The following is a 27,299-nucleotide window of genomic DNA, read 5'->3' on the forward strand; positions in this document are numbered from 1 at the left end:
GGAAGAGTAGACCATAGATCCCTTCCTCCAAAGAGGTAAGATGCTCATTGGTCCTACAGTATCTGGTCTTTGGCTTTTAGATCTAGAGTCTCTACCAAGCAATACAGACTGGGAAACCTTGGACAGTGTAGACATGGAGGGACCAGAGATGTCACAGCAAAACCAGCCATGGTAGAAAGGAAGCCTACGTGTCCAGACACGTCCATGAAAGCCCGGCACAGGACAGCAGGTGCTGGCTGAATTGTGGGAAGTCAATGAAGGCTAAGTCTCTACATTCTACTTATAGAATGGAGAGATTCCACTTTATCCATGATGTGAATGATTGCAGAAATATATAGACACTCTGAGTAGCCGTGCATGATCACAACAGATGGTACAGCATGTGATGTGCAGGGGAGGCAATGTCAAAGCTGTGTGCAAGAAGAGAAAGAAACACAAGGCACCTGTTGTGCCCACAGAGAGATTGGAGAAGGGATTCTCGCATTACAAGAGAAAAGTTTCTTTCTTAAGGAGCATGTGAGGGAGACTCATTCTGTTAGAAGCTCATGGTCCTGTGTGCTGATAAAAATTTCCCTTTCTTCTATAAACGTACCTTTGTTCCTTCCTGCTGTACAGTACAGTTATATCAATTTTCATTAAATGAGCAGTCCATTTTTAATACTTCATTAATCACTGTCAGTCACTTACTACACTAGTAATATAACTTATTGTGCTAAATACCTTATATTGGCTCTCTTTTTGCCAGCTTGATTCCAGTCTTTTGTAAATCTCCTTATGTATCTTAAGACCTAGGAAGAGAATGCTGTTTTCCAAGTCTTCAGGATATCAGATAACCCACTGGTTTTATTTATGGAGTCAGTAATACTTTGACCTCCATCCTGTCACCCTGGCTAGGACCATGTGTCCCCTGACCTGCCAAGTGCTCTGGCATCATATGTGTGAACTTGACAGTGTGCTTCCTTATCCTTAGACTAGGGCATGCCTTCCAGCAACTTCCTGAAGACTCCAGGAAGAGCAAGTATCTTTTAGTTCTTAGAAATGGAGAAATCCATAAAACTAGATTATTAGTTTTGTAGTGCTGAGAATCATTTTTGCTTAGAAATCTGAGGTCTGATTTCTGTGATTCGCCAAGCTATGTCTTTTTTTTTTTTTTTTTTTGGTTCTTTTTTTCGGAGCTGGGGACCGAACCCAGGGCCTTGTGCTTCCTAGGCAAGCGCTCTACCACTGAGCTAAATCCCCAGCCCCGCCAAGCTATGTCTTAAAAATGTTATGCCGGCCATTGTGGTGCACACCTTTAATCCCACCACTTAGAATGCAGAGGCAGGCAGATCTTTCTGAATTCCAGGCCAGCCTGGCCTACTTAGATGGATTCCAGGACAGCCGGGGCTACTTAGATGGATTCCAGGACAGCCAGGGCTACTTAGATGGATTCCAGGACAGCCGGGGCTACGTAGAGAGACCCTGATTTAAAAAAAATAGTTACAATTTGAATTTCATCTGCCTGTCATTTCTCTACCAATCTCTCAAAATATTTGGATCTTCTTGTTATTTCTGGAGATTAAAAGTTTCATGTTGATGTGTTTTGGTTCTTTTTCCATTAATTTTCCTGGGAAACTGGAGTTGAGAGCCACACATCTCAGTAGTAGACACTTGCCAGGCACTGTTACTTTAATGGCTTCTCTGTTTTCTTTTCCTGCCTCAGAACTCCCAAGCAGTGCCTTGTGTACTACAAGTTGGTATCCCCTAAACTCTGTGCTTCTTGCTTATTTTTCAGTCTTCTGCCTCATAGTTCTACATCCTAGAAATTTTCCTGGACTTTATCTCCCAAGCTTAAAACATTTTGTATTGGTCAGTCTTAACTCTTGCTTTTTTTTGACATTCTTTTAATTAGTGTCTTGTTCCTTTATGAACATACTGTATTAGTCTCATCTCTCAATGCATATTTACTTTAGATTTGTTTGTTCTTAAAGGGCATTTTGTAGAGAGGGGGAATAGTACCTTATGGCCTTGGACAGAAACTGACTTCCTTTGTTAGCATTAAGTTAAGCAAGTTAGCAGGTTAGTTACTAGCAGACCAGAATCTAATTCTCAGCTTGGATGTTGGCTGCAACATGCAGCTGCCACCAAAAGCTGTAACCCAAAACAAGTTACACTTCTCTGTGTGTGACCCAATCCCTCCCCTATAAAATGTTGCCGTCAGAATTTCAAGATAGAGGTCAGGGGCTGCTCAAATTTGAGGCTAGCCTATACTACACAGGACACTGTCTCAAAACAAAAGCAAAATCAGACAAAAATTAAAAATTGTCATTTTTTATAGGCATCCCTGGAAGATGAAAAGAAAATCCGTTCTCATGAAATAAACCTAAAAAAAAATTAAATTTGTTCTACCAAATGTATGGATATGATTAAGATCATTTACATACTATTCTTCTTTAGGTAGGGAGAGATGTGTGCATGCATTGTAGATGTCTGTGAATGTGCTCATACACATGTAGAAGCCTGTGCTCACTCAGGTTTGTGGAGTCCCATAAACCATCTCAGTCAAACCAGGAGCTCCTGAATAAGACTACTCTAGCCATATGCCATGCTCCAGCTATCCCCTGCCTCTGCTTCCCAAGAGCTAGAATTACAGGTGCAATGTCACACCCACATGGCTTATGCCACGAGGGCTTCATTTATGAAGCATCTCCCAGGCCTCCATATTGCTTTCTTCTTCACGAACAGCTAAGAACAGAATTGAGAAAATTATATAAAAGTCTCTCACTGCAGCACCAACATCCTGTACTGCTCTCAGTCTGCAAGCCTTCACTGGGCTTTTCTGGAATTGAATCAGCCAATCCTTCCAGCAGCCCTGGGAGTCTGCGGCCCCATTTGCAAGCCCTGGTGAGGAGAGGGCATGGTCTCCTATTCAGTTATGTAAGATGGCAGGTGGTGCCTGCTGTGTCACATGATTTCCAAATGTTAGGGTCAGGATGTGGACCACGCCTGGGCCTTGGTGCTGTGTGTATAGCTACAGGTCACCCTTGCCACAGCATATGCAAAGCATCCATTCAACCATATTCTGGGCCCAAGACAAGACTCAGAGAAAGCATCAAAGATGGAAATCATATAAAACACATGGAAGGCTCAAAATGTAAGTTGTGCAAGAAATCAATCTTGAAAATGATAGCTTACAGTTCTATTTTGAAATGAAGACGTGTGTTTGTAAATAATCATGAGCCAAGTAAAAAACAATAATTATTTATACATTAGAAAGCATGTTAGCTGCGCAAATAAAGAAAATGTTGCAATAAAATTACAAACATTCACAAGAATGTTGCAGAAGTTAGGTTCAAATAATATGCTTTTTGTACAGCGTGACAAGGCATTATTTTAGAAGAAATATATAGCCTGAAATATAAAGTACATTAAAGAAGATCAAACCAAGTGGCCATCTCAAACATAGAACACCAACAGAAGAATGAATTCTAAGTGATAATGTCAAGAAAATTGAAACTGAGCAGATCAAAGCTCGAATGTTGCTCCATATCTTGAAATTATCAGAAAGAGCCCTTTATAGTTTTAAAAACAAAGAATTTGATTATGATAAAGAAAATTTTGCCAATCAGAATGCAATAGACTTCACAATAGCAACTGGTTCCCTAAGCCCTAGGGGCAGAACACAGTGAGAGACTTAAAGCAGGAAGTGTTCCTTCCTCGGAGTTAGGGGTGGGGTGGGGGAGCTGTAGTGCGTCACTCAGGAACCCAGCCTGATTGACCCTGCGGGTCAGAGCAGCAGAGAAAGCAAGGGTCTCTCCCATAGAGAATGCAGCAGTTGGTCCCCTCATCCTGAAAGCGACACCTCCCACTGTTAGTCACTGCTTAGCAGCCAGACTCAGTGCAGGGTTTGTCCCACCTCAGGAGGGCCCCAGAGTCCAAACCTACCCTAGAGATTATGCATAGTGTGTTTCAGAGCCTCCGTGTCCTTTTATGCTCCACAGAAGACTGTCACTTCCAGTCTGGTGGACAGCTAACCCTGCGCCGCCGCGGGCGGGCGCCCAGCCTTGCCTCCCTGTGGTGGACACCGTGAAGCGCCTTTCATCTGCTGCTTTCATCTTTCCACTTGGGCTCATCTGGCCCACGGGGACCTCCTCCCTGTGTGATTCTCAGAAGTCAGCTAGGGCGGAGCTGCATGCAGATTTCTCTCACACCCCTGCTGCAAATCCCTCCCTTCTAAGACCCCTCTCCATTTTCCCTACTCCAGCCCCTCCCCTTGATGCCTCAAGTCATGCTTTCTTCCACTCCAAACCATTACACCTTAACTCTGAGACAAACCTTTCATCTCCCAGCCCTCTCAGTGTATGCTTCCCGCCCACCTTGGTGATGTCTCTCAGTTCCTAGGGTGTGGCAGCAAGTTTGTCACCTCCTCACTGACTGCCTCCATTGGCCTGTATGACAACAAGCTAACCATTCTGTAGAACTTGTCCTGCTCCTGGATTGATTTATCTCTATGCCTTTTTACAGCCCTGCCCCCAGCTCCAGTTCTGTCTCCACCCACACTCTCTCTCTCCAGCAGAACTTTGCAGCTTATGTCACTTAGAATATAATATTAAACAGCACTCTGTCCCCACAGCATCTAATGGGTTGGCTATTACACGAGAAATGCATCAAATATTTCCAAAGTAAATTTGATGAGGAACATAACTGTTCTCACTGAAACGTGTATAAGATGCCATTTTTAAAAGTATGATGTGGCCATTCGGATCTGCTAATGTGCTGGGTCTTGTGTAAAAGTGCCTTGTAGAGATGCCTATCCTGCAACCCCAATTAAAGACATCATTCTACAATGCTTCCTGTCCATCAGAAGATGTTGTGAGAGTAAATTTCTGTTGATCTAAGTCTCCAGTGAGATACTTTTGTTTACGACCAGCAGCATGCACTTATGAAATGACCTGCTAGAGGAGAGGCGACCCTGGCTGCGCCAACTTACAGAAACAGTGGCAATCCATGTGTGAAGGGGCACAAGGCAGTGCCCTCGTTAGGACACCTCTAATAAGCTGAGGTCACCTGGCTGATAGCACGAGCCAAGGGCGAGTGTCCAGCTGTCTCCAGTTGCTGTGGCTAAGTAGGAGAGAACACAGTGACTCAAGAAGGTTGAGTACTAGCACTCAGAAAAACCAAAATATTCTCCTAGAATCACATCCAATGGATGATCAGAAAGGAAAAGGGACCAGTGTGAAGGGATAAAATGTACCACAAAGCAAGAGCCTGTTGTGACAAGTCTTTTTAATTAGCAAGCACGCTCACAAGCATTACCCTTTTAATGATCTAATCATTTCACTCATGTTTCCAAATTTGACAAGTACATTCTTTTGAAATTGATAATAAACTGCAAAAAGAATAGTTTTAATCTAAGAAGAACAATTAGACCTTTATGTTGAAAAGTTTAGAAAAGAGGTAAATTACTTGGGGTTATTTTGATTACAAGATACTAAAAAAGAAACATGATTCAAACTGTCTTCATAAAGTTTGCTTAGTAGCTCCCATGACTCAAAATTCACTTCAGACAATGTGGTGGCTGAATATTGTCACTCTCTGCTCTGGAATGTGAAGATCATTGATGTTAGCTTATCCCAAGTAGATCTGGGACTCTATGCTGACCTTCACACCTGTAAGAAAATCCAAGTGCCAGTAACTCTGTATTTCCAGAGAAATGTGCAACAACTGCACGTGCCCAGAGGTTTTAGAGCTGTGACCAAGGGAAAGGGGACTTACCTATCCAAGTAGCCTATAGCATGTCACTCACACATAGGGTGAGGAAAAGAAGAGACAGCTTTCCAAACTCTGTTCTTCTTCATTTCTTTGCTATCCAATTCTGCAGATTCAGGAATCTGCCTCTTCCAATAGACTGTGAAGAGAGACATGGGTATGTGCCATGATGGAGAAGTGACCAGCCTGATATCTAGGGTTCGTCTGATGCTACAGCAAGCTCAGCCCGTACTGACCCATTGAAGGGAAGAGGGGCCAGTAATCTTACAATTTAGAACATTTTTCCTCCACGGGGAGGCTCTTCCTTATGAGCTGTCAGTAACCTGACACTAAAGACTGCCTTCCTTGTTGCATTCTTGGGAACAAACAAGGCACATTAATTAGCAAAGTCTTAGACCCATGTTCTAATGCTGTCCCAATACTCTATGCCATTAAGGTCAGAAGGAGAGTTCTCATCTTTTCTAGAGGAGGAAAGAAGTAGGAATTTTGGAGGGCTTTGATGAGTTTTGCTCCTGGGAAAGTGGCCATACATGAGCACTCCCAACCACACAGGCTGTGGAATCTCACTCTCAGACATGTTTTTCCATCACACTTAACCTGCTATTGCCTTGTTACCTTCACCCTTCTTCCATATAAACAGAACTATAACAGGAAACTTTAAAGAGTCACCTTGTGACTCTACTGAGGACAGTCATGTCCCATTGAAGGCACAGTGGTGTCAGTCCAAGACAGAGGCTAGATGACAACCTTCGAGATAATAATCATGTACGTGTTCACCTTCCAAAACTAGAGATCCTCTGGTCATGTCATGAGAATCCTGTATGAACAAGGACATCAGAGATGTGACGTAAAGGCATAGCAGCGGCAAGGGTGACAGAAGAGATGACAGCTAACCATGCAAGAAAGTCAAGACAGAGCCAGAGAGACAGTGTCAGAAACAGCTAGGGGCACCCGCAAGCAGTCTTTTCCTGTCTCACATAAGCCAATGTCCATGCTCCGTATTGGGGCACAACACCTTATTGTCACAACAGGGACAGCAGTGGCCCCCAGCATATTGGGCCCTTTCTGTGGCGAAATGAACTGGTGCATTTAAAGCTTTCAACAGATCATGTGACATGAATGTGATAATGCCACCATCATCCTCTGCCTCAATGTTGACACCCAAGCTAAAGCCTCACTCAGGCAGCAGGCAGCTATGACAGCATTCCAAAGCAGATGCAGGTTCAAGCTGTGCCCCGCTCTTAGTTACACCATACTGTATTCAAAAAAGAAAAAAAGAAAAGAAAAGCACATTATGTCTTCCAGAACTTTACCTGGAGAGACTCCATTTTACAGGTAGTATTTAACTCAACATTGAATGGCAGTGCCTTAATCAGCATGGCTTATCCCTTAGGAACAAATCACAGGAACTCAGGACTTATAAGAGTCTTGTCACTTGGTGGACACGTGAATAGAGCTGTTGGATACCACCCACAAGGCACCACCTATTCAGTAATGTATTCTTACAGATAAACATGCCGTATGGATTTATCACAGTAAATAGAGACCACAAGAACACATGGGGATACTGAAACTGTGTCTGGAAAGCTGGGCCTGCAAACTCCCTGAGCACAGCAGAGTAAGGAAAGGGTCTCCTAACTTTTCCTGGATGCCTAACATGGATGTGGCAATGGCCTCTACAGATGTGTCACCTGACTACCTAGTGTGTGCATCAATGCAACCAACCATTAGAGAAGTCCCAACCATCCCATAGGCTTCAGCTCCACTTGATACCTCACTGTTGATGCTGCCCACCCAAATGGTTGCTTGCCTCTCTGCCCATTTATTCATTCACCCGTCTGGACATACCACCCATCTGTCCACCTCCATGTTCATCTGACCCAGTCCTGTCCATCGCCACATGGACTCTCTTGCCTCTTGGTAGGACCTCTGTGGAACTCCCTGAACTTTCTGAAGTGGCCTCCGTAAGCTTTTGCGGCCATTGTATAACTTACGCATCTTTTTACTATGTGGTCTGAGAGTTAATACTGCTGCCAGTGAGACCAGTGTACCTTGTGAATATATTTAAATGTCAATAAGGTCTGAGAGTGGAAGACATTTATCTCTGTGTCTGAAATAGCATGCTCAGACAGCCTACCTTGCTTTCTGAAAGATGCTATGAGCTTTGTCTCTGTCACTGTGACTTATTCCCTAAAGAAAAAAAAAACACTTATGCCCAGGAACCAGCATGGTGAAGGCTTTTTTAAATGATCTCCTCATTGCCTAGGCCCAGTATGCACCAGGCCATGGGACAATACCTCATGACTGAGGGGATGCCAGGAAAGAAAGAACAGTTACTAAGAGTGTAGAGTTTGGACTCAGGTGAAAATCCAGCTTGCATTACCAAGCTCTGTAGTGTTGGGCCATTTAATTCTTTCATCCTTCCCAGGAGATTAGAAATACCATTGTCCAGTGTAGCCATAGGATTATGTAACAAGAACATTATTGGGAAAGAAGGATTGTGTGTGTGTGTGTGTGTGTGTGTGTGTGTGTGTGTGTGTGTGTGTGTGTGTATTTCTTAGTTTCCTTGTCTTGGCATATTCTCAACTAGCAGTCACCAAAATAGATGATAGGTTTCCATTCAATAAGATGCATTCAATCTACAAAAAAAAAGTATTCTATGGAACCGAAGTGGCTCAAGTGCAGACCTCTGACTTATCCCACCAACGAGAGGTTGATACCAAAACCCCAGCGCATGCTACTGCAATTAAGTTATTCATACAGAAATAAAAAGAAAAGAAAAATGGAAATCCTAACTCTCAATCCCTCTTATACCCTTTTGGATTTTGTTGTTAGTGTTTGTTTGTTTGTTTGTTTGTTTGTTTGTTTGTTTTTAAAGGTGGGTCTCATATCCCAGGCTGACCTGGAACTTGCTGTGTAGCTGAGGATAACCTTGAACTCTGTCCTAGTATCTCCACCTTCAGTGCAGCATCACACCCAGTTTCTGTGGTGCTGGGGAAAGCACCGAGCTCCTTGCATGCCAAGCACACCCTCTGTCAATTGAGCTATGCCCCAGCCTTCCATCTCTATGTCTTAACAACTAGAACAGCCAGACAGTTCTGATCAGATGTCTTGCCAAAGCACTCTAGTTGCAGTCTCCTTTGTGCGCAAATGTAGAACATGTTATGTTAGCTTGGTTAGCCTTCATTCAGTGAGTGAATCCAGGTTACTAATAACTACTGCTGTCTTCCTATATGATCCAAATTGCTTGTCCAGATAATTACAACTAAAATTGTACCAGAAATCGCTATTAGACTTAGAAATGTGTGTTCTTCCTGCCCTTCTTTGGGTAGGACTGGGCTCCTATATCTTGAAAATTGTTCTATCCATCCACCTTCTATTTCATGTGCATCCCAGAATTCACTACTATGCACAAGGCCTTTGTGTGTCCTTGACGGCCATGAAAGCTGTAACAAATATAATGACCCTTTCTCAACGAATGTAGGGAATGTACTAGTGCCTTTTAGCAGCAATGCCCACTTGATACAAAAGATAAGCATTGTGTTTCATTCTGAAAATAGTAATAAGGCTAATTCCTTCCTTTGGCATCATATGGTATCCTGCTCCTTCAAGGTGAACTGGGTGGACATCTAGGTACAGAGGGGCAAGGTGCTCTGAGAGAAGAGCCCTGCATTGCCAGTGCCAGCACTCGCCATGGAAGTTCATGCTCAGCTGCCAGCACTGCACCAGGCACTCAGTGTGTGCAATGACCAGACCCAACTTCAGCTTCAACAACAAAGGAATGTGAGGGAGACACGGATCCTCATGGTTACTCCTGCTTACCTTGTGCCTTGTGAGTATAACAATCAAACATACTGGCGACAGCATCTTTGAGCATGTCAATAACTGATGCTTTTTTTTTTTTTTTTTTTTTTGGAGCTGGGGACCGAACCCAGGGCCTTGCGCTTCCTAGGTAAGCGCTCTACCACTGAGCTAAATCCCCAGCCCCATAACTGATGCTTTTTAAACAAATCTGTTTAAACAAATAAAATCACTTATGAGAAAAATAAAATACTTAATACAAAGAAAGTCCCCTTTCACTGAATGCTAAATTACATAAATGACCCTAAAACAATTAAAAAATTAAAATAAATAAACAAATAAATATACTAAAATAACTTTCCACTTATAGATCTGTCTTCTCGTTTAACAACCTGATGGTCTCGGAATGTTTTGATTATTCCCAATCATAAGCAGTACTGGTTTCAGCATTCTTTCATAACTGAGCACACACTTTCATACTTAGGCTAAAGGCCCATGCAGGTGAAGCCCTGGGCTAAGTGTCTCCTGCATTTGTTTGGCTCTGAGAAGTGCTGCCCTGCAGAAAGGCTGCATCTATCTGTGCCACAGCATCTGTAAAAGTCACCCTTTCCCCAAACTTGCTTCTGCTTTGAATGATGATATTTCAGTGACTACTTTTTGCTAGTATGCTATCCCAAAGTTATTCTGATCACCAATGTATTCGAACACTCTAGCTCTCTTGTGCATGTTAGCCTCCGTGTTATCTGTTCTCATTCTTAGACAAGCTTGTTGGGTTCTTTCACTAGATTGTGGCAGCTATTTGTATGCTACAGATATTTAACATTCATGGCACATGTCAAAAGTATTTTTAGACTTCATGTTTGGCTTTGATTTTGTTTGGTGTTTCTAACTTTAAACAGAGACGACCTACTGGTAATGTTCCTGTGTCTTCTCATTCCGCAGTAGCAAATCATATCTAATCGTAGGAAATGCTCTCACTTCACAAAATTCATAGCAATAATGGATTTTTAGGCCTAAGAAAATTGTACGCAGGGCTTATAACCATCTAAGATGAATAAATTTCACCACTTTGGCTTCAAATTGTTTTTCCTTATTCTCCAGCAATTTCTCTATATCTGTAAGCTCCATCCTGTTGATTATACTTGAAGGCAGTAAGCAGTACAATAGAAATCCAATTTCCTGAATAGAAAGGTTCTATAATGTCAGTAGACTCTTTGTGTTAGACCTTTCAAAACCTTAAATCTTGAGTTCAAAGTCCTCACTTACAACTTGACAACAGCTACAGAAGAATACACACATCTCCTTAAGCCCCAGAATCATACTCTCTTTATATCTGTTAACGTGCTTTTCTCAAAGGAAGAGACCTTTGATTCCTACTCCCCATCCCCCAATCATATTTCTTTAATTCCACTGGGAACATAAGAACAAAAAGGCTTCCAGCTTGATGTGAAGAGTCAATTCCTCAAGGAGAGAGGATCAAAAATACCTATACTGAAATGGAAACGGGCAGTATAAAAAAAAACAATCCCTCTTGGGGCTGGGATGGTGATGGAGTAAGAGCCTCAGTTTGATCCTTAAAGCCCATATAAAAGCTCAGGAGTGCTAATGCACTAGGAATCCCAGCACTGGGGAGGTAGTGGCAGGCAGATCCCTGAGGTTTACCCACCGTACAGCCTAGCCTACTCAGTGAGCCCCAGACCAATAAGAGATATTGTCTCAGAGCATCAGGTGAGCACTTAAGAAGAATAACACCCAAAGTTGACATGTGGCCCCTACACACACATGTATATATGTGCACATGCATCTGCATGCACACATGTACCGACATGGACACACACACACACACACACACACACACACACACACACACACAAATACACACACATGCGCAAAAAGAAAAAGAGAAAATCCCTCTTCATGAGATTAAGGGTATTTTGATATTGTACTGCAGTTTCTCTCACAGCTACTGTGAAGACTCTTTTTCTCATTCCCCAGGATGGACACAGCATTCCCTTTCATGTGGCATTCTGATTAGCAGGTCGGGCACTATGGTTGTAGGTCACCATCAATAATATTCCAATAATGCATATCACCACCATGCTATTTCAATTAAGGTTGCAATGTACTTGTGTCCTAACATCTGTGTTTGTTATTCTGTTGAGAGAGAGCATGAATATAACCCCTGAGTAACCAAGTTGAAAACCCCATGTAACCCCCGTTGGAAAGTTAGGGTAAAGTTGTTCACATAAATATTTATCGTCATTATGGTCTACAGGACAGGTCTCTTCCATGACATTGGGTGTAGATGTGCATACATAATGCCATCTTATTACACTCTTTTTAAAGCACACAGAATGGAAAAACTCATTCAAGAGCCATCACAGCCACCAAAAGTGCCACATCCCGTCATTTGTCTATCAATGTTTTTTCTGCCTTTGATGTTAAAGTGTTTTGTTGTTATATTTTCCTGAAAAAAAAAAGAAAAAGAACAAAATAGACCATTATACATGTGATGGGAGGGAGAGAAGAAAGGGCAGAAACACAGACTGTCTAGTGTCTGGTTCTTGCTGGTTATTCTAGCAAGATGGGACCTCAGGTTCTCCACGAATGCACCTACACACACATGCTTCTCACCAAAAAGTGCTCAGGAAAAATACATTCACGGTTATAAAAGCAGGTAACAGGACCTGAATACCTCAGTGCACTCTCACCTACACAGCTAGAGCAGGAGGTTCTTTTCCCCAGGGGGGGCTCTGTGTTTCTAGTGCACCTCCCTGCCTAGGAAATTCTGTGGCTGAATAGCATCTATTGATCCCTGGGGTTTGTCCTGTGTCTAGGAGAGTTCAGCGATTCTGAACCAAGGTTGAGTAGTCCTGTGGTTGGCTGCTTAATGACCTTGTTTTGTCAAGAGCAGTCCTCATACTTGTGGTATAAGCTTATTGACTGTTTCCACGTTAGACTGCGATCCCTGAGAGGGTATTAGCATCTGTATCTTGTTCATTTCAATCCTTCCAGTTCCTAAAACTCTGGGAGCACACAATATACTCTCAGCAAGCACTGACGAAGGAGGATTAGTCATATAAGATGTATAAGGTGCTAGGTTCAATTCCTGGCACAAAGAAATGCTCACTGCTCTTTTGAAACCAGGCCTGGCTGCTGACCATGCAAGGTCCATTCTCCTCCCGCCCAACAGGGTTCGAAAGCTCTGCTTCTGACTGTCCCATCACCACAGCTTGCAGAGGAAATTACAGCATTCTATTTTTAGTTGTTTTTCAGAAGATTCAGTGCAGCCTGCAAAGTGTTTAAAAGCTATAATGACAGACCAAGTCCTGCGGTTATATTTAGGTGGACTCCCAGAGTTAAGGCTGAGCATCTCTGTTCGTTACATTCATGTTTACTTTCAAACCAACCAGGAATGTAGCCTTGACCAGACAAGAGGCTGTGAGGCTGCTCTGAAGTGTGTACATTTGCCAACCACCAAGTTTGTTGCTGGAGACGATAAAGCTGACCTCAACTTCATTTTTAAAAACTTCCCAGTGTTTCCACAGAAAGTACCTATGAAATCACTTAATGGAACTTTAAATTTGTAGACTTTTTACTTTGGGTTGAGTTGAGTATAAACTTACCCTGAATACCTCTCTGGATCTGGCTGATTTGCCCTTTACTCTGAAGGGGGGGAAATCAGAGGGCACCATTAATTAAGCTCTTTGAGCAGGTAGTTGGATATGAGCAAGAGGAAAATGGAGACTCGAGACCAGAGGAGAAAAGATAAGGAAGAAGACCGAGAACCAGAGAGGGGAAGGTGCAAATGAGGACCTAGAACCAAAAGAACAGAGGGGGAAGGTAAAGACTTAGAACTAAAGGAGAGATATAGGACCAACCAAGGGAGAGAAGATGAGGAGACTCTGGGCCTAAGCAATTTTGAAAAGGGAAACACAAGAGCTAGAGAAGGAAAAGTAAGGATAGCAACCCAGAATCAGAGGAAGGAAGATGCAGTTGAAGATCTAGATCAAGAATACTCTGGACCAAATGAAGGGAGGTACAAATAGTGTGGGACACATAAATTCAAGGATACCCCAGTGCAGGAACAATTTTCCAATGTAGGGAATATGAGAGATAAAAAATGGGATTTGACCTTGAGTAACAGGGAACCATACGGGTCACATTATAGAATAAAGAGGAGGCTTATAGAGATAAATTTCTCTCTGATACATACTGGATGTGATCTGTCTGCAAGACCAAAGCTGTTGGAAGTATGAGCTGGAACTCAAGAATAGTGTGAGGCCCCCTCCCCGGTGCACTGGCTATCGCTCTGATAGCTTGACTGCCTTTTATCTCTTGTTTTCAGGTCCTAGTTGATCCTTTGTCGTTAGGAGGTGGAACATCTTACAGACAAGAGCCTTTGTCTTGCTCTTCAGAGTAGTCAGGGGCTCTGCATTTTGGCCTTCTATAATAGATGCTTTTGTATAGCTCTTCATTTCAATCATTTTAATGTAGTCACCTTAGAAAGCAAATGACAGGCTGCTGTGATTAAGGAAATCAGGGCCAAGAAAGTGTCAATGAGTTGGCCAGGTTCCCACAGCTAGCATCAATGTCCAGAGTCTCCACTGGCGCAAAGGGCGCTTTGCAGCCCCGGCAGAGATGGATCCAGCAGGTAATTAAACTGCCTTTTTTCCTTTCTCTGCAGTGACTTGTTGCTTTGCACTCAGAACTGTTCTCTAAGCCTGTGTGCATTCCTTTGGTCTCCCCTTATTATGGTTGACTCTCTCTAATGGAATGCTTATACTTCCAACACTGCCTCCCTTGCCTCCTCAAGACTCTACGTGCAGCCATTTCATGTTCGCTGCTACCAAGAATTCTGCCTGTCTCAGTAACCAATATATAGTTTCTCCACATGCACACCAACCAAAAATCTATCTCCCAAAATAAAGGTTGTTTCTCATAATAGTTTTGCAAATAACAGTGAATTGGGACTGACGAACTGGTCCAACTGGTAAATGATATGCCTCACAAACATGAGGACTTGGTTTTGGATCCCTAGTCAGGCACACAAAAAGCTAGACATGACAGTGTATTCCTATAGTCCCAGCAATGGAAAATTCATGGGGCTTGGTGGCCAGCCAGTCTGTGAGTGACCCTGCCTCAAAAAACTAAGGCGGAAATCAACTGAAGAAGACATTTGATGTTGACCTCTGAGCTCCACACATACATAGACACACAGAGAGAAGGGGATAGGGAGAAAGAAAACACTGGGAATTCTTAACAGAGACCACAAAACTTACTTACTGGTAGCCTGTACAGTCATCTACACCAGACACTAGGTGACATTTAATGATCTCTGCCACCTGCCATTCTCTTCCTCCTCAGTCCACCTGCCTCTTTTCTATATGGAAACATGAGAAGTAGCCAAGCATGGTGGCACATACCTATAATCCCAATCCAACCCCCACCCCTCAAGGCAGAGGCAGGAGTATCTCTCTGAGTTGGAGGCCAGTCTGATCTTCAAATTGAGTCCAGAACAGACAGGGCTACATAGAGAAACCCTGTCTTAAACAAACAAAAACGTAAAGGAAGGAAGGAAAGAAGAGAGGAGAGTAAACAAAGAAAAGAAAAAAAGAAGTGTTCTCAGGGTTGGTGAGGAGCCCACACCAGCTAGGAGAATGAACAGTAACCAAATAAGATGTGATTCTCAGCAGAGGGCTGCCCTGCCTCATCAGAACTGTAATATTAAGGACCTTTTGGGTCCCCTATAGAGCACAACTTAATTAAACGCATCCATGAGACAACTTCACCTTAACATCATAGAATTCACACTCAATATTTTCTTCTTATTTGTTTTCCCACCCCATAGATGCCTTGAACCTCCGAAACAGACAGGTCATCTGTGTCACGCTCAAAGTTCTCCAGCATCTGGTTGTGTCCGCTGAGATGGTGGGTGAAGCTTTGGTGCCCTACTACCGCCAGATCCTGCCAATCCTGAACATCTTTAAGAACATGAACGGTGAGTGATCCCAGGAGACAAAAGGTCTTCTAAGCACGGAAATGAAGGCGTGGGTTGGTGGAGAACTAAGGACCAGCCTGTTTGGGACTATCGCCCTTCAGTTTGGAGATCTAAAGTGTGTAGCCCCACCCTCCCCTCTGTCCCGTGTGGAGACAGTAATTCAGCAATTTTGATTCCTCATCACACGTACAGCCCAGCCACTCAATAGATGAGCGCCGAAATGTCTCTATATGCTTCCAGTAATTAAACCGTTTGGTGTCCTTCAATAGTTCTTGAATACATTTGAAGGTTTTGGTCCTCCCTGAAAAACTTTATAGCTCACTACTTATAAATTAATTGAAGGTGGGTGTTTTAAATGCTATTCAGATGTGGTAAGCAGTTTGGAGCTTTTTAACGTCTGATCTTTCATCTCCAGGAAAAAGTAGAAAAATGATACTTTTCTACTCTTAAGTTACTAATACTTAGTAATTTGTCATTAGCAAAGTCACATGGTGAGTATTGATTAAAAATAGAATGATGGTCTATTGATCTCTTGATCAAATATCCTTCACTGAGCTTGGGAAGCATGGATAGGCTTAAAGAGCTGATTACCCTGCCCAGATCTGTGGCAAGTCTTGGGCGATCACAGGCAGCCCCTGGTTATGGGTTCACTCACCGTCGGTCCAATTTCCCTGAAAGGATATGAATCTCATCTTCTTTTTTGTTGCTAATTTTGAGTTTCCATACTTCTCACATGCACGGGACAAGTCAACATTTGAAGCTAGTCCCTGCCAGCCGTGTAAATGTGTTGGTAACGTAGTGGAACAGAGCCTGAAATTTTTGAAACACAATGTGCTCCTTGTACATACAGGAAAACAATAGCAAACAAAAAGGCCATGTGCAGCAGCCCCCTGCCACAGACAAGCCTGGCATTGAGTCACCATCGTAGAGAATAGTCACTGGTTGTTATTGAATCTGTGCCACATATACCCTCTTCCGGACCTTGTGGGATTCTCAGAAGCTTTTTAGCTGTCTTTTGATCATTGGACCTAATTATGTGCTTGTGGTCCATCTCAAATCATCTGAAGGCGAGAAGGATGCGTGGACACTTATGCAAGATGATTACTCCTGGAGGAAATTACAAACTGTGCTTTAGCCGTTTAGTTTCATATTGTCCAACCAGTTGTTTTGGTAACAGCGTTCTTACGTTATAAAAAGCTACTTCTAAACATTATTTATTCCGAATTCATGTTTTTACCATATGGCAGCATTAAATATCTGTGCATTTATAGAAAGCCTACACACAGGCATGATGGCTCATCAGAACACTGTAAACTTCCACGTATTCCTACTTGTAGATTTTAGCTCAGAGCTAAAGCTAGAGACAGAAGTCAAGAACTGGTGGGGGTGGTGTAGATTGATGTGGACAAGAGGGAGAGAGGAAGGGAGGGACGGAGGGAGGGAGGGAAGGGAAGCAGAAAGGGAGAGAGGAAGGGGAGATGGAGATGGACCTGAGAGAGATGGGGAAGGACAGGCTGAGGAGAAAGAAGTGGAATAACTACACAACAGCTACTCTAGATGTCTAGGTCAACATTTGGAAGCCCAAGATTCACAAATATGTCCTCAGTGCTCCTCATGCAAACCCACAGGACGCTCATGGTTGGTGTTCATAGTGCGTTACTTTGAAGCCTGCCTCCCCATTGCTTTTCTCTTTTATAAACAAACATGTGTTTCTGAATTTGATGATGACAGAGATTGGCCAGGCCCACATAGTTTCTCTCTTGCGTAATCACAGAAGAACTGATTTGTCCACAGTGCAGTAGTATGCTCTTTTCCTACAGCAAAATCTGCAACTTAAACCCAAGTAATGTCTCAGATCCTTGTATGAATGAAGGTAACTGGAAAAGCTCAAGATACAACCAAATTCATGGGTACCAAACACGGGAGGTGGGACTGATTCAGGCACCACAGACGGTCCTCCTAGGGTCTGGGCTGTTGTTTCCTACGGGCAGCTTCCCTTCAAGCCTATAATTAGCAAATGCCCATCCTGTCTAGAAAAGCTAGAGGTTGCTTGTCTGTTAGAATGTTGGAGAGCTCACTGTGAGAAATTCATAGCTGCTGTACGTCGCCATCGGTTTCAAGAACAACCAACAATTTTGGAATATTTCCCTATACACACATCAGAAATTTCATGTTCAAATTGCTTTTCTGTCAAACATTCTTCTGGCATTTAAGAGGGGAAACATTATCTTCAGCTGCATTTTCTCCTTTTCTTAGAAGCCTGTCACCACAATGCCATGGTGAGGTTTACTACTATGTTCTAAGGGGCTGTTATAAAATTGGATCATTATACCCTAAGAATGAAATGCTCTTCTTTAAAGGGGTTCTGTAACCCCAGACATAGCTCTGTAACCCAGATCCAAGTCTGCAAGGAATTCACCCCAGGACTTACAGCTTTGTCAGCATTTTGCACTAGGAAAATGGTTCCACTTCATGGTTGTAGATGTTGTAGCCATATTCACAGAGCCATAATTCTTATTTAATTTAAGCAGATACCTCTCACAGCATGTCATTATTTATCATTAAATTATGTCAGATTTTCAGTAATAGCATTAGGGAGAAGAATCTTAAACGGCACCAAAGCATTTGAGGGTGATTTCTCCTTTCTATATGTCTGCTATTCCATGCTCGTCTTTTATGTAAATTGGTGTCTTGTTAAATATATTTCTTTCAAGTCCTACCACGAAATCCTTTTAGAAGGGTACCAGTGATAGATGACAGAAAGAAGGAGAGAAAACATCCTTTCAAGTATGATGACCCCACTCCTCCATCTGTCCCCTTGAAACACACACACTAGCTCGGTCCTACTGTCTGATCTATGGACAACGACTTTCCTTTTTTAATATTAAATGAATGTTTTCTGAAACAAGCACTGGGGGCTGAGCAGTCAGGGAACCAGGCAAACCTGTTAGCAGTCCCCCACAATGAGCAAAACCAGGTCCCCAGGTTCAGGAAACTGACATTAATAAGTAGGCCAGGGGAGAGACAGTACAACGTAAGTTATCAGTTTGCACCGTTTCTATCCCTCTGTCTTAGCCATCCCCTAACACTAGTCTTGATCTAGAAAAGGGTACTCACCTCACAGGAGACAGGTAAGTGGTTAGGGAAGCGGTACAATCACCAAGGACAAGCTCCCAGAGAGCAACTTCCTTCAGCAAGGCCTTATCTACTGAAATTTCCAGAGCCCCCCAAATTAGCACCACCAGCTAGGGACCCACCCTTCAATACACAAACCTCTGGGGACACTTCTTTTTTTTTTTTTTTTTTTTTTGGTTCTTATTTTTTCGGAGCTGGGGACCGAACCCAGGGCCTTGCGCTTCCTAGGCAAGCACTCTACCACTGAGCTAAATCCCCAACCCCGACACTTCTTATCTCAGCCATAATAGTAGCTTTTTGTGGGAGTGGGTGTGGTCATTAGGGACAGTGAATTCATAGCCTCATGGTAAAGTAAATTACCATGTACATGTATGACAAATTTATAATATAACTGTGCATGAAATGTAGCAATGCTATATGGGCTATTATCTGGCAACTTATCTAAGTCAGTGGAAGTTCTCCGTAGAGCCTGTAACACAGTTGCCATTGATAACTACCAGTGTGACCCTTCCATACTCGGTAAGATGCAGGCTCCTGGTCTCACCAGCCATAGCGAGGTCTTTGCTGCACAGGGTCCTTCTTACTTCTGATGACTACACCTACCTTCTGATGACCTTCACCTAGAGTTGAAGTTAGAGGATATAATGTTTTCAAATCCATCATTTCCTTGCAAAATAGTTAAGCTTTAATGTGTGACTGGTATTGAGGGTAATGCCATCTTTTAAAAAGACAGCAGGCGCATGTAGGACAGAGGAAGAAAGCCTAGATCAGGGCCTTCCATGGAAGAGCCAAATTGATATCCATGTTTAGGGCTCATTTCTCCCATTCAGGTACTAACCAGGCCCAGCGAGGTTTGGATTCATGGTCAAGCAGGATTGGGTATGTTCAGGCTAGCATTGCCATTTGCTAGGGCTCATTTCTCCATATTTAAACAATGAACTCGATAGGTCTAAAGTGTGTTGATTTTCCAGGAACTTCACTGGGGTGAGAGAAAGAACAATTTCTATAAACCATTCAAAAAAATGTATTTGTCATACAGCCAATAGCAATTTCGTCTCTCCTACGCTCTTGTATAAATGTTATTAAAGGTTACAGAAAATTAAGACAATAAGAATGTTCAGTTTATAGCTTTACCAGATGAAGCTGCAAAATTAATGATGTGGTGTATTACATTTGAGGAGCCTGGGCCAATTAATGACATGAACTCCCTCATAGCTAAGCCGTGGGCTCTGACAGCAGATCAGGGCCTTTGAGAGAGTCTCCACATGCTGAAGTTTGGTTCCTAAGGGCAGCAACATTCCTGATCAAGTTTGTACCCAAAACATTCTGGACTTCCGGCCTCTGAGATGCTGCTGACTGTACCACAAGCCATACAGTAGAGATATAATAACCAAACATCCAGTCTCATGTTGCAGAAATCAAATGCCAAAATATTTAGGATAAATCTGGAACATGCACCACTCTAACTGATAGAAGGCCATTAAAAAAAAAAAAAAGACAAAGAGCCCAAAAGGCATAGGCACTTCCTGCTTGGCCTGAGGATCTGAGTTCGATCCCAGGAATGCACATGGTGAAAGGAGAGAACAGGCCGTTGCCTGTTATTGTCCTTAAATCTCCACTGTGGTACATATCCCTTTCCCACAGTGATAATGAGTAATATAATTTAAATGTCTTCTAAATTTTGGTAATTCGAATTAGACACATCAATCTATATAAATAATAAGAATACATTATATTTGCCAAATTTTATAATGTTCGTGTGAGGTCTTCGGCCTTGAAATTTAAGTGGCTTCAGAAAAAAAATTGAAACATAAAGTAACTTTTCATGAGGGCCTGAGTATTCTCAGGCCACCAGATCCCAGGTCTTCTAGATGGTCCTGTGAGCTGGGTGGACCTGTGAGTTGTGCATTCCAGTGAGTTGTGTATTTCAGTGAGTTGTGTAGTCCAGTGAGTTGTGTATTTCAGTGAGTTGTGTAGTCCAGTGAGTTGTGTAGTCCAGTGAGTTGTATAGTCCTGTGAGTTGTGTATTCCAGTGAGTTGTGTAGTCCTGTGAGTTGTGTATTCCAGTGAGCTGTGTATTCCAGTGAGTTGTGTAGGCCTGTGAGTTGGGTGGACCTGTGAGCTGTGTAGTCCAGTGAGTTGTGTAGGCCTGTGAGTTGGGTGGACCTGTGAGCTGGGTGCTCTTGTGATCCTCTAAAATGCTGGTGAACTTTTGGGTATTCGCGTTTTACCACAAACTAGGAAGTATAGTTTTTCTTGTATAATGGTCTTTCCTCTTGTAGGAAATTTGAGTTTAGTTTGGAATTAAGGTTCATGCCCTGTGAAATTCTGGCCTGCTTTTAGTCTATAACTTACATTTTGGGAACTCACTTCCAAGTTCCTTGGGAATCACTACATTTATTAAATCCTCAAGCATTGAGTTGTCCTGCGTTCACATGGGAAGTTATTAGAACGGCGCGCTCCGCCGTTTCTGACTGCTAGGTTGGGAGTCTCACATGTGGATCTAGTCTACGTACTTCCCACGTAGGCTAAAAGCCGAGTCACACAGAATCCTGGGGTCAAATACAGATTGTAACCAGCCTTGACAGTGCTACTGTAAATGGCTTGGCAGGTAAGAGCTCCTTTTCAAGGGCAGCATTCCTGTAACTTTCCCATGGGGAGTTTTTGTTTAGTCTGAGGAGAGGGACCTCGTATGGGGCAGAAAGAACAGTGGTCCATTGATTTCTTAATTCTTCTGAGATGCTACAAGCTAGCCAGAGAGGAAAACAAACACTTTCCATAGCTCTGAGAGCTGCCTTGGAGACCCTAGGGACGTCCAGGGACTCCATTGAAATGGAAGGCTGTGTCGCCTGCAGCAGTCTCTGTCCACATTGGCTAGGCAAGAGGCCCAGGTACCTCAGGCCTAAAAGAGGATTAAAGCAGTAAGTAGAGTTTCCCGTGTATACAAGGATGGACAAGGCCTTGGGCAGATCAAACAATATGTAGAGAAACAAGAAATGGGACTGTTTGGGCAGTAGCCACAGAGCAGTTCTGAGGTATGAAGGCTCAGACCTTTTGGTCCGATTTATCCTACTTAATCCTATGCAAAGAAAAGGAATTTACACAACTACAATGTGCCTCAGTTTCCTTAATTTGAAGAGCAGGTTGTTGAAAAATTAGACATTTACAAGCCTTAAGAGAACTCATGGGATGCTCTTTGCTCTCTGTGACTTCTGGCTAAAATTACGTGTGCAGAATGAGTGTAGCAGATTTGCACAGTGCAAAGATTTGGTAAGTGTTAGAGATCTGCACTGTTTGCCTCAGAGGGTTGTGCAGAAAAACTATAGGCATATGGTTTTATGTGGTCCCTCCAAGGGTATTATGTATAATCCATTAGAATTAATGTATTTTGTAAGGTGATTCCATGCAAAATAAATTCAAAAATTACTGCATTTACTATATGCCAGGAGCAGAAACACGACACAGAATGTCTTTTGTTGGTGCTCATAATCCTAGCTATGCAAACAAGCCAATGTGGACAAACTCTCATGTTCACTGTTCCCACCTGAATGGTAGTTTTAGCTACTCTCTTAGACATCTCGATTCGTGTCAGAGGACTTAAGTATCTAGTCACAGGCCAGACCAGGTTTACCAAGCATTGCTTGTCCTGGAGGACTATTGAAAGCCCAGCAGCATCTTGGTAAAGTAGGCATGGCTTTGAGGCTACTACCCACAACTTCTATACTCACTGAACATCTTTCCTCACCCCAGGGCCCTTGTCTCTCCTCATTCATTTGTGATGACTCTACCATTCTCATCTCACCGCTGCCTTTGAACCCAGGCCCAGACTTCTGTCACACAGCAGCCAATACTGTAGAAATAGGAGGTGCTAGTGAATCTGTTCATTCAGAGGCTGGCCTCTGGTGTCGGAGAGGACATCTTCCACACAGCTCTGTCTTGGGATCTCAGGGGCACAAAGGATTTCCTAAAGAAGGAAACAAGTTTGCACTACAGCGGTCAAGGAGACAACAACCTGAGGATGGTGCTGAGCCCAATCTTCCTCTCCTGAGGTGCATGTCCTCCTTTCAGCTCTGTCAGGAAGACTGCAATTGACCTCAGCATGCATTTTCTTTAAAGAGAACCACTGCTTTTTCAGTAAGTTAAACTTCATAGCAGTCTGGACGTGTGCTGGTGGCTATGCGGGAACAATGAATATGGGGACTGACACATACTCTGATGTTCTGTGAAGGTTACCAGAGAGTCTGGGTTCTGGAACTCTAAAGAAAGAGTGCTCAGTAGTTAACAATGTGATCATGAGGTGAATCTTCCCGCCTGTAGGATGCAGAGCATGGGTGGGAGGATGGGTGGGGCATGATCTTTACCCAAGGACAAACACTAGCCACTGATATGAAAGCAGACCCACAGGGATATCAAACTGCAGTGAGATCTGTGGCCCACGCACACTTTGATGTTCTCCAGACCCATGGCCACTTTGCCTCACCTACAACAGGTCCCACAAGAACATCTGATCCACTGATCTGAAGCCCCCTATCGTGGCCTGACTGGATCAGTGCCACCATGTATTGTCAGAATGGCCACTGTGATTGACACAATGCGTCGCAGCCTTGGATGGTTATGCCATGGCTCAGTCTCAAGGCCTTTGTGACATAGGCCTAGTTTTCTTCCAGATCAAAGTGAGAGCATCATGTCCCCTCTGTTTCCTCCAAGGCCCCTCTCTGACAGGCTGAGCTATTCTCTGAGCAAAGCCACCCTCCCATTCTTCTTTACATTTTTTTTCATGTAACACAGGCTTTCCTCAGACTTGTTACATATCCAAAAATAGCCCTGACTTTCTGATCCTTACTGCAGGGATTACAGGACTGACCCACCCTGCCCTCTGTATGCTGGGCTGAGCATCAAACCCAGGTCCTTATGCATGCCGGGTAACCATACTACCAAGGGATCTGCACCAGGCCCTGTCCTTTTTCTTGGATCTGTCTCCTCACCAAAACCCAAGTAGAGAGGGAGCGACAAAGCCCCCCTCTGCATAACTTATGTACAAAGCCATGTTTGAAATACACCTTATCCTCATCCTCCCCTCTAACGTTACCCAACCAAGATCTACCCACATAATTCCTCGATTATGCGTGGTTCTCCAGCTTTGACCCATAGGATGCCCCTGCTAGCTGAAAGCACATGCACACCAGTCTCTACCAACTCAACGAAGACCTCTGAGGCATGCCTGCAGAGGTCTGTGCCGTATGCTTTAATGTATTTGAAGACTAACACAGGCCCTGGATGAGGCTGCATGCAGATGCTCAGCCAAATGGAAACTGTGCGGTCTTCTGCGGGGCAGCAGGATGTTGTATTAAATCTGGCTTTTAATGAAAAGAAACTTCTACCCTCAGTTCATGATTTACTTTTCAAGGCACCTTAAACATCACTGTTCTAGATTTGCTGATAATGAAAGTCTCTTCCTCATTTTCCTTGATATGCAAATCTGAGTCGCACATCAAATGCCATTTGAAAGGTCTCTTTGTGGACACTGCGGAGAAAATGAAATTGTTATGTTGAATCATTACTCCTGGTACAACTGAGGCAGGGGTCCGGGGAGGGGATAGGGGGACAGGGTGTAAGCATTGCTCTGTCCAGGGATCATCTCAGCCCCTCAAAGATCTGTAGCAGGACCCAGAATGTGTTACTCCTAAGATCTGTGGGAGACTGAATCAGACAGGACCCAAGAGAATCTTGCAGACTTCTAACTTGGCTCTCTCTCAAGTCCTCTCCCCTGGCTCAATTTGGACTGGCTTCTACCTGAAAGCTTGCCTGAGGAATGGGGTGAGATTCACCTTTGTTTCATGATCTTTATGATAACCTATTCATCCCTACCAACTCACCCTGTAAGTTACTATGAGCCCCGTTCCAGTGCCCCTCCAGAAGTCTGGCAAGTGTGGATTTCCCATGATAGAACTGGCTAAGGAACAGAGCCTGTAGCCCTGTGGCTCTGCCGTCAATATCCTGTCATCATCCTCCTATACAGCCATCATGGTGGATTCTCAAGTTACTTCTAAGAATCCCTGCACAGTCAAAAATCCCTAAAACATGGACATTAAGCTTCCTCTTGGTCTCATGCACTGTTGATCCTACAAGGGTGGGTGTCACCTTCAGCTCTGCTTGTTCTGAACCCCAGTGCTTTCTCTCCTGAGGAATTTCAGTGGATGACTCCCAGAAACACCCACTGGACCCTGGAGAGCAATCCAGTGCCAGGTGGGATTGAAAGGGGAGCCGAGAGATGCCACCCTCAGCAGGGCTGTGGTAGAAGCAAGGCCCCTTTCCGTCCATGTTTGTGTTGGCCTAGAAAGTCTGAGCCCTACCCCCAACCCCTGCCACACTTCTGTTTTGATCCGGATTTTTTAGCAGAGCAAGATCCTGTAGGAAGGATTGTATACATAGGCTGAAAACAGCTTCCCCTGTTTATCGTCTTCCTTTAAAAGTTCTGTATTTTCTCACCCGGACAGAATGGAATTGAGTTAGGTCAGCATAAGCTTTACCTGTCATTGAAGGTGGAACTGAAAACAGAACAGACGCTTTCCCTAAAAGGAACTGGAAACACACTGAGATTTCCTTCCTTGCTTGCTTCCTGAGTTACAGTCCATGGACCTCTTAAATTAATTATACAAATAACAAAGAAAAAGGGTGGGGTGGGGCATCACAGTCACCAGGCTGCAGACCCAGCCCTCCAAGATCAACTTCCCCCAATTACTTCCCTATCAGCTCTTCCTGAGCCTATTGAAATCCGGGTTGAAGTGGCCATGCAACGGTCTCTCCACTCACTAGATGACCTTCCAATTAAATTTTGGCAAACCAGTTTCAATTGTGCCTGTTTTGCACCTATAACTTATCTTAGAATTCATTTCTTGAGTCTTTAAATTCTCTTTATCACAAGCTGAAAAGCTATCTAATGATACAATATTATTATTTTTTTTTAGAAAACAAGGATGTAATTGGGTCATTATCGTTCAGTGATTCTCTATTTTAAGCTTTGTTTTGACCTGAAGGCAATTTGGATATTTATTTATATACACAAAGAATTAAGGAAAGTTTGTAGTTGTCCTAACAGAAATACTTCAATGCTGTATTTTTGTGTTTGTATATTATAAACATAACATAGAACCACATCACCAATGGCTTGGATGTCATTCTCGTTAAAAACACTGAAAAATATTTTGTCTTTTCCACACTTCTTGGTGGATGAAGACTAATGACATTCAAAAGTGTTGGGTAGGTTCAGAGAGTTCTTAGGGTCAGAGCCTGTGAACTGGTATTCCAGAGAGGCTAGGCTCAGCCACCCCATCTCGGGAGGAAGGAAAGAAGGAAGGAAGGGAGGGAGGGACGGAGGGACGGAGGAAGGAAGGAAGGAAGGAAGGAAGGAAGGAAGGAAGGAAGGAAGGAAGGAAGGAAGGGAGGGAGGGAGGGAGGGAGGGAGGGAGGAAGGGAGGGAGGGAGGGAGGGACCTAGAGATGTCTCAGTCAACAAAATGCTTGTTGTAAAGACTTGAATTCAAATCCCCAGCACCCACATAATAGCTGTCCCTCAGCCCTCTCTACTTCAAAGCTAGTCATAGTGGCTCAGTTCCTTCTAACCACTGACTCCCCTTCCTGCCTCATCCTGTCTTTCAAGGACTCCTGGTATCACACAGGATCTACTCGGGGATCAGGGTAACCAATCCACTTTAAGGTCAGCATAGCAAACTGCTACTTTTAATGTCTTTTCCTGTTGTGGGAAAATGGCCCCACAAAGTAACTGGAGGAGGAAGTTTTATCCCTGTTTCCAAGCCACAGGCAACTGTGGCAGAGTCGTGTGGGCAGGAGCTTGAGGCAGCTGATCACAATATATCCATAACCAGGAGGCAAGCAGAGGAATATGCTACTCCCGGCTCATTTTCTCCTCTTCATTCAGTCTAGGACTGGCCTATAGAACCACACTATCATCCTTGGAGTGGGTCACAGAGGTTTGTCCCCTAGGTAATCCTAGATCCTGTCTAGTTGATAGGTACTATGAACTATCACAGGAACCTTAACTTTGCCTACAAAGCACACAGTCATGACTGGATCAGTACTCAAATAGCAGGTAAGAACTTGGTGACATGTTTAGAAGTGAGCGTTCCAGATGCAGCCATCCAAACCTTGATACCTGCCCAACTGTGGTGGGGAATGTGAAGCCCATGTTTAAGAGGCACAGAATTGAGTCCAACCACAGAATGAAGCTAGTACAACTCTGGACTCCTGAGGTCAGCTCGGAGAAGCCTGGAGCTGTGCACAGCCTTCAGTGTATAGGTGCAAGACACAGAGTTCAAAGATGTCTCTTGCTCTTGAAGTAATTTTCTAATATTAAGTAATAATAATAACAATATGATTAGATAATATAATATATATGTAATCAGTAATTAATAATTGGATGATTTATTTATAAATGAAAAATGAAAACCAGTAAGTTCAATGCCTTTCTAAAGGCTAGCCAAGTAATGGGACAGGGGTGTCTCTGGCTGGATTAGCCAATGGTAGGCTCCTCCCTTCTGTTTCGTCCTCCATACTATCAGCCTGTGTCAGTTTCTAAGAAATTTCAAGATTTCCTA

The 27,299-nt window shown here is 43.4% G+C and overlaps 1 protein-coding gene across 2 annotated transcripts in view; it reads left to right on the forward strand.

The window, feature by feature from the left end:
- The window catches only part of Pacrg (parkin coregulated), a 422,883-nt gene that overhangs the window by 232,442 nt on the left and 163,142 nt on the right, over positions 1 to 27,299 (forward strand). For both annotated transcript variants that reach the window (NM_001389238.1, XM_039086904.2), the window contains one exon: positions 15,401 to 15,550. In NM_001389238.1, the coding sequence (NP_001376167.1) occupies positions 15,401 to 15,550 (150 nt within the window). The remainder of the gene's footprint in view (positions 1 to 15,400; positions 15,551 to 27,299) is intronic.

Source organism: Rattus norvegicus, chromosome 1 (assembly GCF_036323735.1).
Source record: "Rattus norvegicus strain BN/NHsdMcwi chromosome 1, GRCr8, whole genome shotgun sequence".
Classification (NCBI taxonomy): Eukaryota; Metazoa; Chordata; class Mammalia; order Rodentia; family Muridae; genus Rattus; species Rattus norvegicus.